The 15270-nt window shown below is 38.4% G+C and overlaps 2 protein-coding genes across 2 annotated transcripts in view; one reads left to right on the top strand and one right to left on the bottom strand.

The window, feature by feature from the left end:
- The window catches only part of LOC121415961 (chromatin assembly factor 1 subunit A-like), a 33144-nt gene extending 23339 nt beyond the window's left edge, over window positions 1–9805 (top strand). The window contains exons 8-12 of the mRNA XM_041609371.1: window positions 119–314; window positions 1260–1331; window positions 2619–2720; window positions 4554–4881; window positions 5489–9805. Coding sequence (XP_041465305.1) covers window positions 119–314; window positions 1260–1331; window positions 2619–2720; window positions 4554–4881; window positions 5489–7062 — 2272 coding nt within the window. The 3' untranslated portion in view covers window positions 7063–9805. The remainder of the gene's footprint in view (window positions 1–118; window positions 315–1259; window positions 1332–2618; window positions 2721–4553; window positions 4882–5488) is intronic.
- Window positions 8379–14853, bottom strand: LOC121415963 (ras-like protein family member 12). The gene is made up of 3 exons (XM_041609375.1): window positions 14777–14853; window positions 12961–13151; window positions 8379–11575 (listed from the first exon to the last, which is right to left on the bottom strand). Exons 2-3 carry the CDS (start codon window positions 13134–13136, stop codon window positions 11236–11238), a joined length of 516 nt encoding a protein of 171 aa, XP_041465309.1. The 5' UTR covers window positions 13137–13151; window positions 14777–14853; the 3' UTR covers window positions 8379–11235.
- Window positions 14854–15270: the final 417 nt, after the last annotated feature.

The following is a 15270-nucleotide window of genomic DNA, read 5'->3' as shown; positions in this document are numbered from 1 at the left end:
ATGTCCTGGTTGTAGACTTGACAAGGATGGTACCATTGGTTGAATGAAACCATACCAAAAGTACACAAAGTCATTGTTGACCAACTAGCCTTTGACTTCTCCATCTATCTCCTAATAGCATGGATGTTGATGTGCCTTCCACCTCGTCCGATGACCCTGCATCTTCCAAGAAGAAGTCAAAGGAGAAGAAACCAGATGGACTCAAAATGAAGCTGCTGCAGTTCCATGAGAATTACCGGCCAGCTTACTACGGGACTTGGAAGAAGAAGGAATCTAGTGTGGTCACTGGACGTAACCCATTCAAGAAGGATGAGGTGAGAGGATAATGTTCATGTAGCTTTTAAGGTATACGACTTCCAGTTCAGGTTCAAGATTTGATAATGCATGTTGACTATGGTGTTCAAGTTTATTGTTTCTCTCCTGGGAACCCAGTAAACAGTTACAGTTACACCTGTCTTTAAGAGTGAAACCTGTCTGGTGTCCACCAAAGACTCCTTGAAAAGAATGTGTTGTAAATACATGTATTACCTCTAGAAAAGGATACTCGTCTTCAGTGGCTACTTTTTTCTGTTTTCCTTGGGTAACCTTGATTTACAGGTTTGAGTGTATTCAGTTTACCCACTCAGTCATTTGTTTTAATAATGTGCAATATTTTAAATCCTATGTGTATAAATATATCATTTTGCAATGCTCGGCAAGTTCCTGGCAAGCTTTCAGTTTAGCTTTCAAAACAAATCTTTGCAAAATTTGATTATAATAAATAATAACAGTATATTTACCCAGGTTAGCCACTTCAGTTCCAAAAACTTCTCCCAGGGGGCCCTGCTGTTATTACCCAGCTAAGCTAGGCTACCTATTCGGTGCACACGGCTTTTTGAGGAATTACTTCTTTCGGTACACATTTACCTCACCTGGGTAAAGTGCAGCACACTGTGGATGAATTCCTTGCTGAAGGAAGTTATGCCATGGCTGGGATTTGAACCCACAACCCTCTGTTTCAAAGTCCAGAGACTAATCCACTTGGCCACGGCGGTATTGCTATTATGCAGTGTATTAGCCTTTGCTGCATTATGCTGCAATTGGCTGTGTTAGACTTCATTCTTGCAATGTTATGAGCCAGGATTTAGACCACGTGAGATGAGGCCAAACAGAAAGTAGACAGAATGGGTCTAGATGAAGTGACAATTTGCCTATTTATTGTATTTTCCATTAATTTAAACTGTTCTCTAATCTGTAATCCTTTTATATTTTCTTTTCAGGATATTTTTGACTATGAGATTGACAGTGATGACGAGTGGGAAGAGCCTGGTGAAAGCTTGTCACATTCAGAGGTAAAGTCTTCCATTTGTAATAGGTCATTAACCCTAATTCTCCTGGGGGGGGGCCATAATGGCCCCCCCAACAATTTTTGCGATATATCTGCTGCGCGAAATTTTTTCACCTCGCAGCTCACTGACTTTTTACATTCAAGTCTCGCGCAAACTTTGAGACCAAAGTCGTGATGCCCGGGTACGCGGTTACGACATTACGCAACATGCAAGTGCATGTCAGACCCAAAATTGCTCATAAACGTGATTTCATGTACAAATCCAATGCAAATTGCGTATTTAGCCAAAATTCATAAATGTATCATTATTTCTACTTTTACCGATTAAACTTAATTAATTTTGCCTTGTTTATGATCAGAATTATGTCTGGAACAATTTCCATTGAAAAAACAATAAAAAACAAAAAGTAAAAAAACACAGAAATACATAAGAAATTCATAAAACAATAAAATACATAAGAAATTTATTTCCAAACCAAAGTTTTTTTGAATTACGATTGTTAAGAATGCTACAAAGAAAATTTTTACCAAAAATTAGCATTCTAGGAGCTTTATTTAGTGAATTAGAGCAAAAAGTATGATTTATGCATAAATTAGCATAATTAATTCATATAAAATAAAATCTCATTATTTTGGAAAATTTTACCATACAACCTTGTAGATTACATCGCACACTACCAGCGTGCAAATTTTTGCGTCGCTCGCGCGATCGGCGGCCGAGATCTTAAGGGGGGGCCATAATGCCCCCCCCCCCCCGGGAATGACAAGAATCAAAATACCCCGGGAGATTACTTTGGCATAGAATATGCACAAGGCTTATGGGCAATTACAATCGCCAGTCCAATTGGTCCTTTAATTCCCCCAATGTCATGATTTTTGGCAATTTTAGTTTCCAACAGTTGCCCTGAAATCTTCCACTGAAGAATATTTAGAAATGAATATTCTCCACACCATAGTATAAAGATATTTGCTTTTACTGCACTTGCTCATTGCGCAAAAATAAAGAGCCCCAAAAGTTCAGGATCTGATAACCAGATATTATATCTGTAAAGTATAATAGAGAAATTGCTTTTGACATAAAAGGGGAATAATGTTCTTGTTATCATCTAGTTATTATTATTTTTATTATTATTATTAATAATATTATTATTATTATTGTTCTTGTTCTATATATTATTAGTATTGTTAGTACTATTGCTATTATTAATATTACTCTTATTTCTATTATCATTTTTATTTTTATCATTATTGGCACTGTAATTGATGGATATTCACTTTTCTTTCTGACCAGGGTGAAGATGAAGATGGTGATGGTGATGACGATGATGAGGAAGAGGATGGTTTCTTTGTTCCTCATGGTTACCTCTCAGCGGGCGAAGGTGGAGAAGATGAGGTGAGATCTCAAACTTTGACAAATAATCAGAAAAATCATCAAGGGCATTACTACCCTTGTAAATGTACATGCCTGAAGAAGTACCTTTGGAACAGTTGTAACATTTTGACTGTATAGTATCAAACAAGTGTGCGGAGCTGCCAACATTGTGAAAAAAAATCCCATTCATTTCCTTTTATCTTATTTTCAAGCTTAAAATCCTATTTTTCTTTAAAATTTTGAAAAACGTACCACAAATCACCATTCTTGCACATTAGAAAGATCTTATTTCTTGGAGGAAAATCCTATTTAGTGTCTTGTTTCCCTTCAAAACTCCTACTAAATGGGAAAGATCCTATAATTGACTGCTGTGAATGTGATTACTCATTCTAATGCACAAAAAAAATTATGTGAACTATAATATTTGATAAGATAGTGGTGTGGACACTTATTATTTGAAAACGCTTCGTCATCTGAAAACCGTGACTGTAAGTCACGGTTATTGTAAAAGTGGAAATTTTCACGGATTTCGTGGCAAGATCGGCGAGTGCAAATTTAAATGAGCATCTATTTTAATTCCATTTTAGAACCGCGGTTCAATTATGTGTTTAGTTTTGGCAAAGAGACTGCATAATTTTACCTATGAGGGCGAAATTTCAGCAAGCAAGCTTGAGCTCCAAAATCAAATGCATCGCGACAATTTGTTCCAAAGCAATGCAACAATTTTTTTAACAGTCGCAGATCGGTATTTAAATTATGATTTAGGTTGAAATATAGATTGTTTTTGCTGTTTTTTAAGAAGATGTCATGTCGATTGATTGATCCATGCACTTTGAATAGCTGTAATCCCCCGGTCCTACCCGTTACTGGGCCAGCAGCACCCCCATTTTGCCTTCCTCGATGTTCGCCCTGCAAAGAAAAGTTTTGCTAAATGTCACAAAAGCTCATGATTGGATCAAAACACTGCTGAATCACGCCACTTTAGAGCTAGAAGTATGATCTGAAAATATAATTTTGTTGCTTAATTAAAACCATTCACAGATGGGGAAGAAGGAAGTGACTTTGTGATTATTGAGTGTGCAGCGCAGATTCAAGAATATTTTTGGAAGCCGCCAAGCGCGAAAAAATTAATCCCACAAAAATAGCAGCATTAACAGGAACTGGTCGTTTGAACTAGGCATTAGAACTGGCTATTAGCTAGAAAGTAACTTGCTGGTTGCATGATATCTTTAGCCAATCATTTGATTAGGATTCCTATCGCCATTTTATAAGTTCCAAGAATATGATGACATCCTAAATAGTCTGAGATTATTAGGAACACCTATTGCAAAATTGGTCGTAAAAGTTGCATGTGAAAGCCATGAAACGTTGTGGCGCAATCTTTTTGTGTTACAGATTTATCGTGACAACTTGTGGGCTGAAAAAGCTGGTTTATACTGGTTGATGTGCTCCTTGACTCCATTCTAAATCGGTACTACTGGTTTACCTTGGAAATAGTAATAAGCCCTCGAGACTTGATTTCTGATGACTTGCTCGTGTCATATGCTTGTTCTTTTTCTATGAAACCTGGACTTCTTGAACCTGCCTAAAAACATTTGGGATAGAGCTTTTTCATTAGTTGCTAAACATATTTGGCATCTTTGATCAATCCAACCACCAGTAACAACCTTGAAAGGTACAAATGTGAATTAGAGACCCATCTCTTCCAGCAACTGTATGGATATGTGTGCCATATTGTGGGAGTCTGTGTCATTATTTTTTTTTTCACAGACAAATGGCACTGTAGAAATGCTCTTTATCATCATCATCACCTAAATATCATTCTATCCTTTCCATCTTCTTTCCTTTCACCAGGAGGATACAGATAACCTAAAGGCACGTCAGGCAGCCAAAGCCAAGGCCTGGGAGAATGAGCTGAAGCGACGCTGCGAGGCTCTCAAACCCATGATCACCACGTTCATCCAGGTGGAATCGACCAAGAAGACCCAACAAGATGAGAGGAAGAAACTAGAGGCCTACCAGGCCATGCCTCTTACCAACCTTCCTATCGCCACCAGCTTCACCAAGCGAGAGAAAGCCAAAGGAGCGGAGGAGGGCACTAACTCGATGGAGGGAGATGCTACTGCAGCCCAGAGGCTAGCTGGTGGCATGGGCAACAAACTCAAGCCAGTCCCAGAAGAAGGTGAGAGACAGTGTACTCTAATGAATAATTACAATAATATAATAAATTTACACTGTACATATGCTATTAAAAATGGGTATGTGCTACTGTATTTTATAACAACTAACATGCTTTTTGATAATTAAATGCACGAAAACCTGAATATTGTCAGATGTCTGCTTATCAGTATAGGCTGTAACTAATATATGTTGTCAGAATCATCAAAACACAGCAGAAATATTAAGATGTATGTTTTTCATTGCCATCACTTGGAAAACAATTCTTTTGGGACTGATCCAAAGAATAAGGAGTATACAGTGTTTGAAGTTTCTGGTTCACTTCATTGTGACTGATGAAGAATGTGCTGTCTCAGCATGTGAAGAAAATGGAATGAAAGAAATTGTATCATTCTCATGTTTTGATTAACTTTACATTTTCATATTTGAGAATACATATACTCTTTAAAAACTTAAGATGTAATGACTTTATGCTAAAAATTTGAAGAAGTATTTTTCATGACATTAGATTACAATCATTTCATTTATTGTTGGAATTTAGGGGTTATTTATGTTTTGAAATATGGAGGTCAAAGCTAATTCTTATTTAAACCCATTTGTTCCAATTGCAGCTATGCCAGAGCTATTGAAGCTGGTACATGGTAACACGGCAGGTATCAAGTCTCTTATCCGGGAATTCAGGGACTACTGGCGCCGCAAGCAGCATCGCCTAGAGACCTCCAGCCCCGGAGCCCCTGCTGCTTCTCCAGATGGCTCCCCATCTCAACCTGAAGGGGGCCAGAGTATATCCTCCAGAGAGTCTCCACTAGGATCTGCCTTGGCTGCAGGACAGGAAGCTAGTCCAAGTCCTGTTCCTGGATCAACCACTACTCAATCCCCGCAGTTCTTAGATCATATAGATCATGTCATCTCCAAACGTCAGCTGGACCTCAAGATCATTTCTATTGCAGTGAGGGAAAGACGTCCACAGCATTTCAAGCGGATCTGCTGGTACGTGCATGACCACATTCTGGAAAAGTATAATCTGACTGATCTACCTGTTCCCACTGCTTGGGTGAATGGTGTGGGGGTAAGAGATGGACAGTCATCACCGCTACCACCCACCAACATAGCAGCTAGGCCTGTTGCAGCTGTTCCCAAGCCTGCAGTGAGTAAACCTGTAGTGGTGAAGGCACCTAATCTCCATGAAGCTTCTCTGGCCAAACAGCATATCTACATCCCATCAAGCACCATGCCGTCCGCCTTCAATAAGGTAGTAGGTGTGTCAAATGCATCTGGTGCCATGCATCTTCCTGGGACAGCTTTTCAGAGCACTGCTCCTATTGGCTATATCCATCAGGGTGGGGCCCTCCTGCAGCCAGGACTTGCACCCATCCAGGTAGTGCCTTTCCCAATGCAACAGGCTATCAACCCAGCAGCGTTCAACATGAGCAACCTCCTGCAACAGGCTGCAGCATCCAGTCTTCTGGCCAACATGCAGCATGCAACCGCACTTGGCAACACCCTTGTCCAGCGATCCAACACCAAAGTCCAAACACCTAATCCTTCTCTTAAAGTACCCAATAGCAATACCCTACCTGGTGCTCAACAGAACATGCCAGGTACTGTCTCTGTACAACCACCCAAAGTTAAAGTCCAAACACCCGGTGCTGCTATAACAAAACTTGATACCAATTCTCTGACTAAGACTTCTGGCAGTCAACAGAACATGGCCAGCAGCAACCCTGTTCAGCCATCCAACACCACTGTTCAAACACCTCCCACTGGTGTTAAGTCACCTAACAGCAATCCGCTACCCATCTCTAATGGTGTTCAACAACGTATGCCAGGAGTGGCACAGAACAGTATAGGACAAGTCTTTGATAGTGTGAAGCAGAAGCAAACTTCCCCTGTCTTTAAACCTGGCATCCGATCTCCCCCAGGTAGTATTACACCAAGCAGCTCTGCAGGAAAGTTTCCTGGAAGTGGTCCCTCACTGCCCTCTATAATGAAGACTTCCCCACAGCGCCTGGATGCAGCTATCGCCAAGATATACGAGTCCAATGCTTTGTTACAGAGCAAGGAGGAAACAAGTCCAGTGTCAGTCAAGAAAACAAAAACCCTTACTAGCTTCTTCAAGGTCCAGAATCCTAAGAAATCAGACAACAAACCTCAAGAAAATTCACTGGAAGCTCCTAAAGAGTGAAGTAATACTTACCCTCTCCCCCCCCCCTCCCCCTTCCGTCCTATTTCATACTATAACATGTACCAAGATTGTTCATGAATATTGTTCATTTTATTGTTATTGTAATCCTTTATGTTTGGATTCGATATCAAAAATGAAATTCAAGCTTGAATATAGTACATGTACATGAGAGAGGCTGTAAATGCATAGAATATCCCTTTTACATGGCAGTTGCATCGACTTCAAATGGGTTTAAGCTTGATGCATCATAACATTAGCTCTGATCATGGCATGATGGATTAGTCTCTGATTGTTGTTTGCATCTTAGGCGGCTATGGGCTGCAAGTTTTGTATTTTAACTTATTTACAGTCATTGTCTGATTTCTTGTGTTGGTATCCTAGAAGGCTGAAGACAAAGGCATACAGATTTAATCGTCATAACCGTAACCCTTGGAGCAGTGCGCTGATCATATGATAGCCATACATAATACCATGCCCTCGCGCTGATCGATGCTGTATGTTTTACGAATGCACTGCACTGATTGTGCGATGCCCCTAAAGGCATAGTGCTAAAAATTTGTGTAACCTACACTATGTGGTAGACCGTACAATAATCATGAACCCTTAAAAAAGTTTATGGTCATTTGCCTACCTGAAGGTCATATGGCTAGCAGGATATAATCATCTACGAGCATTCTGCAATTATCATCGTAGACCAAATGTAAGCAGAGCATAAGAGCTTGCTTTTCTTTTCTTCTGTTAAGTTTTGTTTATTTTGTTTTGTGGTAGGCATAGTCCATTATGTTTTATTATCTCAGTACCATATCTGTTCATGTAGAATAAGAATTGTGTAGAGTTTCATGTTATTTACCAGTGTTTCATTTCAGTTTATCTTCATCATTAGATTTTAAACTAGTTGAACCTATTACATGTATGACTTATATATGTAGTTAATATATGATTCCTTTCATTTCATCCCCCATATTTACTTCCTTGTTTTTGTTTCATCTTCCTTATTATTGTTTCATCTCTCTGTTTTTTTCTTTCTTTCTTCTTACTTTCTAGTTTCTTCTTTCCATTCTGTTTCCTCTTTCCATTCTATGTTTCCTCTTTTTTGTATCTTTCTATATTGTCCCTTTCCCGTTTTCTTTCTTCCTCCTCTTTTCCTTTTCTTTACTTTTCACATCATCCTCTCTTACATACTGTATTCCTTCTCCTTTCTCCATGTCAATATGTTTCTTTAGTATTTTATATTTTAATCTTTGTTTTGAAAACTGCATGTTACACACAAGTTCTTTTGTCATTACATAAAGTACACAGTATACAGATTCAATACCAATCTTCACAAATCAGTTTATTTTTTTGTCTTCTACAAATATTTATTGCCTACACATTCAAACAAAATATTCATTTGAATACAAAGTACTTTTTCATTTGTCAAGGTATGCCTACAAGAAATGTATGTAATCAATCTCAAATGTACATGTATGTGGGATTGTATGCAATTAAGCTTTGATGAGGGGGGGGGGGGACAAAAGCAAAGCTGGCAGCAATGCCTATGTTTAATAAATTGTATGCATCAAAGGGCACTTAACAGAGTTTGTTCTGTACCAAACTTGCATGAAAACGAAGCAAGTATTATGTGAATAGCATTAAAATTGCTGTTGAAATTCACCTAAAACTCTAATCCTCTGTACTTTATTAAAATGATTCTAACTTCAAATCCACCCTTTCAAAAGACAAAAATTATATATGGTCTCAAAAGACTGGGGTTGTTATTAGATAATAAACTGAATTTAATATTATTCATAATTTACAGCTATCAAATTAATTGAATTATGCCATATTTAAATATTTCATGATGTATTTTAGAATATGTGACTCTACATATTGGTAGCCACTCTATAAATGTTGTAAACTGATATTCCCCTTGTTCTCCTTACTCGTAAAGGCTGCTCATTTATCTTGATTTTTTTTAATTTAATTTTTTTTTTGCTATTCACCAAGTATGGATCAGAAATGTGTCTAGAGGGTAAACAAAGCAGAGAAAATGTTTTGTTGGTTGGACCTTATATGCTGATGAAACCACTAAGCACTTTGCAATGTTCCCTTTTATATGTATATCAAATTGTTTGAAAATCTTTGGTGAATAACAATTGGCCAGGTCAGATCAGAGAGATTTTCTTTTTCTATATCCATGCTTCAAAAATTTGGATGTGTATTGGTACAGACTTCTTGCAAAGTCTGGCTTTTTCCTTGAATTTGTAGGGATGCTTGGTGCTATCAAACATTATTCTTTGGTTCCCCATAACTGAATGTCTATTCTCCTTATTACACAGAATTCAAATAAAACAAGAATAATAATATTCATTGTATATAGGTCAAATTACAATTAAGTCTCTTATTGTGCAGAATTATGTGTAGCAAACTGACAGTGCCATCAAGCTTTGGACCTTGTCTCACAAAACTTGTTATCAATTCCATACGATAATGCTGTAAGCAACTGAAATAGTGCTATTTGATTGGTCAAAGGCAAAGTTTGTCATAAATTTCTAACATTTTATTAGATGATTGATAACAAGCTCTCTGAAACAGTCCAGGATATTGAATTGACACCAATGGAAATAATGCATTACTTGAATACATGTATTTGAAATATGTACATACATTACACATTATGGAAATGTGAAAAGGTATCAAACTCAAAGATGTTTATTTCTAACATTTCAAAATAAATACTGGAACAATTCCTTGAAAAAGAAAAGGATGTTTTTGTGAAGGTTTCCCTTTAATGTTTGTAATTTCTGGAGTGAAAATGGTGATACTTGATGATGATGAATGTGGCAATGATGGTGGTGGCGGTGGTGGTGATGATGAGGATGATGATAGTTGTGATGGTGATGATGGGGATGAAGAGGACGGTGGTGAATTTGGTGATGACGATGATGGTGGTGATATCTGATGGTGGTCCCCTTCCCCAATTTCCTTCATGTCCTTAAATCTGTACTTGACAATTATCAATACGGACAAATCAGAAATAGCTAAAAAAGGGATACATTTATGAGAATGTTACGTGGGAAACCAGACAGGGGGGGGGGTCCTTGAAGATGATTATGTGCACCGGAGGACGAAAGATACATATATATTCATGAACTAACACTCGGAATCATCTTCCTGAAATGAATTGCTACTTTAATGGAGAAGGATTCAACGAAAATTCATGTCCAGTTTTGGAGACAAATCTGGATTAATTAACGCTTCCCTTTTGTGTAGGGTAGAGCAAAGTGATTGGAAGTAATATCCAAATTGGCAGTACTATGCAAATAACAAAACCGGATGGTGGACACATAATTTTTTATTCATATTTTTCCTTTGTTTTTATTTATCAAATAATGCACACATACACCATTGATATACTAAATTATTTTACCTTCAAGGACATTAAAGGGAGTGGCAATGTTTTATAATTGGTACGACACGAATGCTTGAATGTGATTTCTTGTGTGTGTGTGGGGGGGGGGGGGGTGTTACTCTCAGTGTCTGGGCCTTTTACCAGAGTTTAGAAAAATTCTAAAACAAAGTCACTAAATGTAACTAAACTCATGAATAAATGGGGGGATATGCCGTAAAGGTTTGAAATCTTTGTCCAAAATGACAAAAGTGTAGTTACTGTTATGAAATATGGCATAAAACCTTTACAATCTTGTTCTCAGTCAGATTGTTATTTTTACCAATCCCTATCCTGCAAGGGAAAGCAAGATGATCAATCAGTAAAGAAATAAGGTCAAGATCATTATTTTACTCTCCCTTTCTTTTTGTTTTATATCATATTACTCATTTTCTTTTTCTACCTTTAGAAAAACATTTCTTTTAATTAAGAACTGTTGGTCGAAGAGGAAAATTGGTCTTCTAGTCATTCTCTCCTTCAGTATTTCTACTGTTTGCAATATGGTTTGTGTCACTTTTGATTGGTAGCTTGCCTGCCATGATGTCCCTATTCCGTGTATTCAGGCACTCATCATTTGTTGACGTATCGGCGATTTCTCGATTGGCCCAATCCTGCCTTTGTCTTCTGCTCTATTCCACGTCACAACTATTTCAGTTTATCCTTTGCTTCACTTCACATAAGGCTAACAAAATACAATTTCTACATAATTCAAGCCACAATTCATCGCTTTTTTTAACAGGCACGGATCATTGCGAAAATATTTTGAATCCTTTGTTGAAGAACTTGAAACTCGATACCGTCCTTTTCGGCACAACCCTTGGCGCCTTGGGCGACGCCAATTTTGTCCTGGCACCGTGGTGCCCATGCGCATTAGCGTTAACGCTTCCACTATCCGTTGCGGTAACCGATTTCTCTTCAATAAAAAGCGGTTTCAGAGGCATGTGTCGTTCGGCTTCCCTCCTAATCTCGCGGACAGTCTCGTGAAAAACGTGTTCGACATCCTCGTAATCGCCAGCAGACGAGACTTCGTGGTAGTTGCAGGCATACTGGGTTGCCAGGGCACTTCCGTCCAATTTGCTGACTTGCCTGAAAAGGGGGACAAAATATGATACATTGATTTTGTTGAGCACAAATATTCACTCGATGAGGTATTCAAGATATTGAAAGGTGAAAATGTAGATTTTTTTTCAATAGATCTTACCGATAACTAAAGTTTATCAACCCCAAGTTGGGGGGGGGGGGTGTCACCCCGTGCTCTTCCCCACCCAACAACGAAACCAGGAAGAGCGTCAAAAATTGTAATTTTACAGAAGACGTAGGCTTGCATAGAAAGAGCTTTTTCGAGGGGGGGGGGGGGAGGAACAAGGGGCGTAAGTGCCTTTTCAGCTCCCATTTTGCCGACAAGTTATAAAGTCGAGTAACATCATTTTAGTGACAGTAAAATAACACTTTATATGAGATTTACCCCCCGCGCTCCTCAGCATTCCCTTAACCGTGAACTTTTAAAGATCCATCGAACATGCTGAAGGAAAGTAAAATGTGGCTTTCAATAGAAGAAAACGAGACGTGAATATAATTCTGACGGGCTTGCGATCACAATGAAGCCTCAAACCAATCATTATCCTTATATCAATTTGAGGTAAAAGGGATATTTTTATCCACTACCTAAATCGTTCAGAATGTTCAGGAAATGTCTCTTGTGTATAGCAGTTGTAGGAGTCGAAAATGCTCACCTGGTTTACATGGGGTTGATCTATTTTTCAGATAGTCTAACATGGGTTAAACCCAATTGGTCTACTATCGATTTCGTCTAATTGCCATTTGGTCTACGTACACTTGGCATAATATTCACTTACTTCAATTCTCATTTAATCTTGTGCTCAGTTGGTATAATTTCCACTTCATCTATAATCATTTATTCATTTTGTCAAATGAAAATTTGATTCATATACTTTTAACCAGATATACTAAAATGTGTGGGACCAAGTGGCAATTAGACGATTTGGATGTAGCCTAAATGGGAATAATATTGGGGAAAAAATGGTAAATAGACCACCAAGTGTTATTTCACTAACTGATTGTAGACAAAAACGGGATTAAACCCCGGGGATTAGACCAGCTTAGATGAGACCAAACAGGCAGTACACCAAGTGGATGTAGACCAATTAGTAATAAGGAGTTTTTGCAACAGTACACATACACTTTCTTGGAACATAGAAAATCTGTTGTCACGAGCTCTTCATGACTCTTCATGACACAGCAGTCTTTGTCGAAAATGAGTGAATCAAAACACTTTCGACAATGACTCTGGACAAACAAAATATTTGCGATTTTTTTGTCAGATCCGAATCTTAGGACGATTTGTTGTCCAAATTCACCAATTTTCAGCTCTTCATTGTGACTTCATGCACGGGTATTTTCAATCCATTCGATATGTTCTAGAATCCGTCTGCGTTGCATTGTCCACTCACCTGTACCTCTCCATCTCGTTCTTGTTGCCTAGCAACACTATTGGTAGTTCCTGCGCATCCCTGGCCTTCTGTGAATCTGAGAGCTCCTGGAGTAGAATTTTGGCCTGCTGAAAACTCTGCTTGCTGGTGATGCTATAGACAATAACAAGGCAGTCGGCCCAGTTGATGTATCGCATCAGACTTTCCGTATCCTTTGAGAGAATAATCAAGAGAGATCATTTTAAAACATTTTAATAGACAGACAAACAGACAGATAGATAGACAGACAGACAGATAGATAGATCGGATAGATAGACAGACAGACAGACAGACAGATAGATAGATAGATAGATAGACAGACAGACAGACAGACATACAAACATACAGGCAGATAGATAGACAGACAGAGAGATAGTTAGATATATATATAGATAGATAGATAGATAGATAGACAGACAGACAGACAGACAGAGAGAGAGAGAGACAAACAGACAGACAGACAGACAGATAGATACATACATACATACATACATACATACATACATACATACATACATACATACATACATACATACACACACACACACATACACACATACATACACACACACACATACATAGATATATTGATAGATATCAGATAAATAAACCAGGGAAACAGAATGTTTCCCCGGATGTTATAACAAAATCATTCAGAGCCATTATTCAACTTCATGTCGTCACCGGTGAGTAATGGTTGCAGTAAGAGGGGATCGAGGCGACCACGTCGACTTTTCAAGTACAATGTAGTGAACAGGATAAAAGAGGAGTCCTAGTCGTGTTATCCCCACCCTCATGATTATTCAATTAAATAATACTGACATGTTTGCCTAATTCCTGCTATCCGACTTCCTCTACTCACCTATTTAGAAACAATCCTATGTCGAAATATAGAAACATATAATTAGAAAAACAAGAAAAAAGCGATTTTGTGTCTAGCCCACTTATGAAAATAACCAGAAATATCGTGATTTGATAGGGCACGCAACAGAATTGTATCGAAATTTCATTGTGAAATGACTGGGATGGAATAACACTTGTCATAAGATTCTTTCACGTAAACTTAATGTTGAACCCAAAATGAACTTTGACCATACCATGTGACCTCCCAACACCTGACAATAGCATGCAGGTCCGCTCCTATAAGTATACATCGATCTAACATCCAAGTTTGGTTGAAAAGTGATTAACGGTTGCAGAGGTATGTGTCATAAGAGAGTCTTCCATGGAAACTTTAACGTTGACCTTAAAATGACCTTTGACCTTACCATGTGACCTCCGACTGCAGCATGACATGCAGGTCTCATAACTACATCGACAATCCATGTTTATGGTGAAAAGTGACTTTCGGAGTTAGGTGTCATAAGAGAGTCTTTCATGTAACCTTTTACGTTGACCTAAAAATGATCTTTGACCTTACCATGTGACCTCCGACTGCAGCATTACATGCTGGTCCTCTAAGTTCATCTACAATCCAAGTGTGGTTGAAAAGTGATTTACGGTTGCGGAGTTAGGTGTCATATATATGAGAGTCTTGCATGTAAACTTGTTGACCTGAAAATGACCTTTGACCTTACCATGTTACCTCCGACTGCAGCATAACATGCAGCCCCCCCCCCCAGTCCATCTACCATCCAAGTTTGGTTAAAAAAGTGACATACGGTTGCGGAGCTAGGTGTCATAAGGTTTGTGACGGACGGACGACGGACGACATTTGAATCCCCAAGTCTCGCCTTCACCTCTGGTGGGCGAGACAAAAATAATGTTTTAAAAAGAATAAGAATAAGACAACATATACCTCTTGAACTGTATCCCATATACTGATGAGGACTGTCTGGTTATCTACAATGTCTTGTTTTGTGTATGTGCCCTCTGAAAAGAAAGAAAAATAAAACAATAACAAAAATATTAGACGTTATGTGCATAAAATAACATGAAACAGGATGGGACCTGTAAGTACCTGCCATGCACAAAATATTGTTAAATTTGTGAAGATTATCAGGAAATATAATCCGGGTACATTCTGTGTGTTAATACATATTCAACGCCACTAGCGTACGGGGGAGGGGAAAGTACCACAGAATTTAAAAACTGAAAAAAAACCCCTAAGGCACAGCAAAACCTGTGGTGTTACCGGTGTTTAATTGACAGTGATAGTTTAACACCTATAGGTATTATTTCAACACCTTTGGTTGTTACATTTACACTCTTTGGTGTTATGTTCAATCTCTAGGGTGTAATTTGATCAGGGTGTGGTCCCCTATCAACATCAACTGGTGTCACTTTTAACAC

Source organism: Lytechinus variegatus, chromosome 5 (assembly GCF_018143015.1).
Source record: "Lytechinus variegatus isolate NC3 chromosome 5, Lvar_3.0, whole genome shotgun sequence".
Taxonomy (NCBI): domain Eukaryota; kingdom Metazoa; phylum Echinodermata; class Echinoidea; order Temnopleuroida; family Toxopneustidae; genus Lytechinus; species Lytechinus variegatus.
This window is presented reverse-complemented; position numbering and strand designations above follow the sequence as displayed.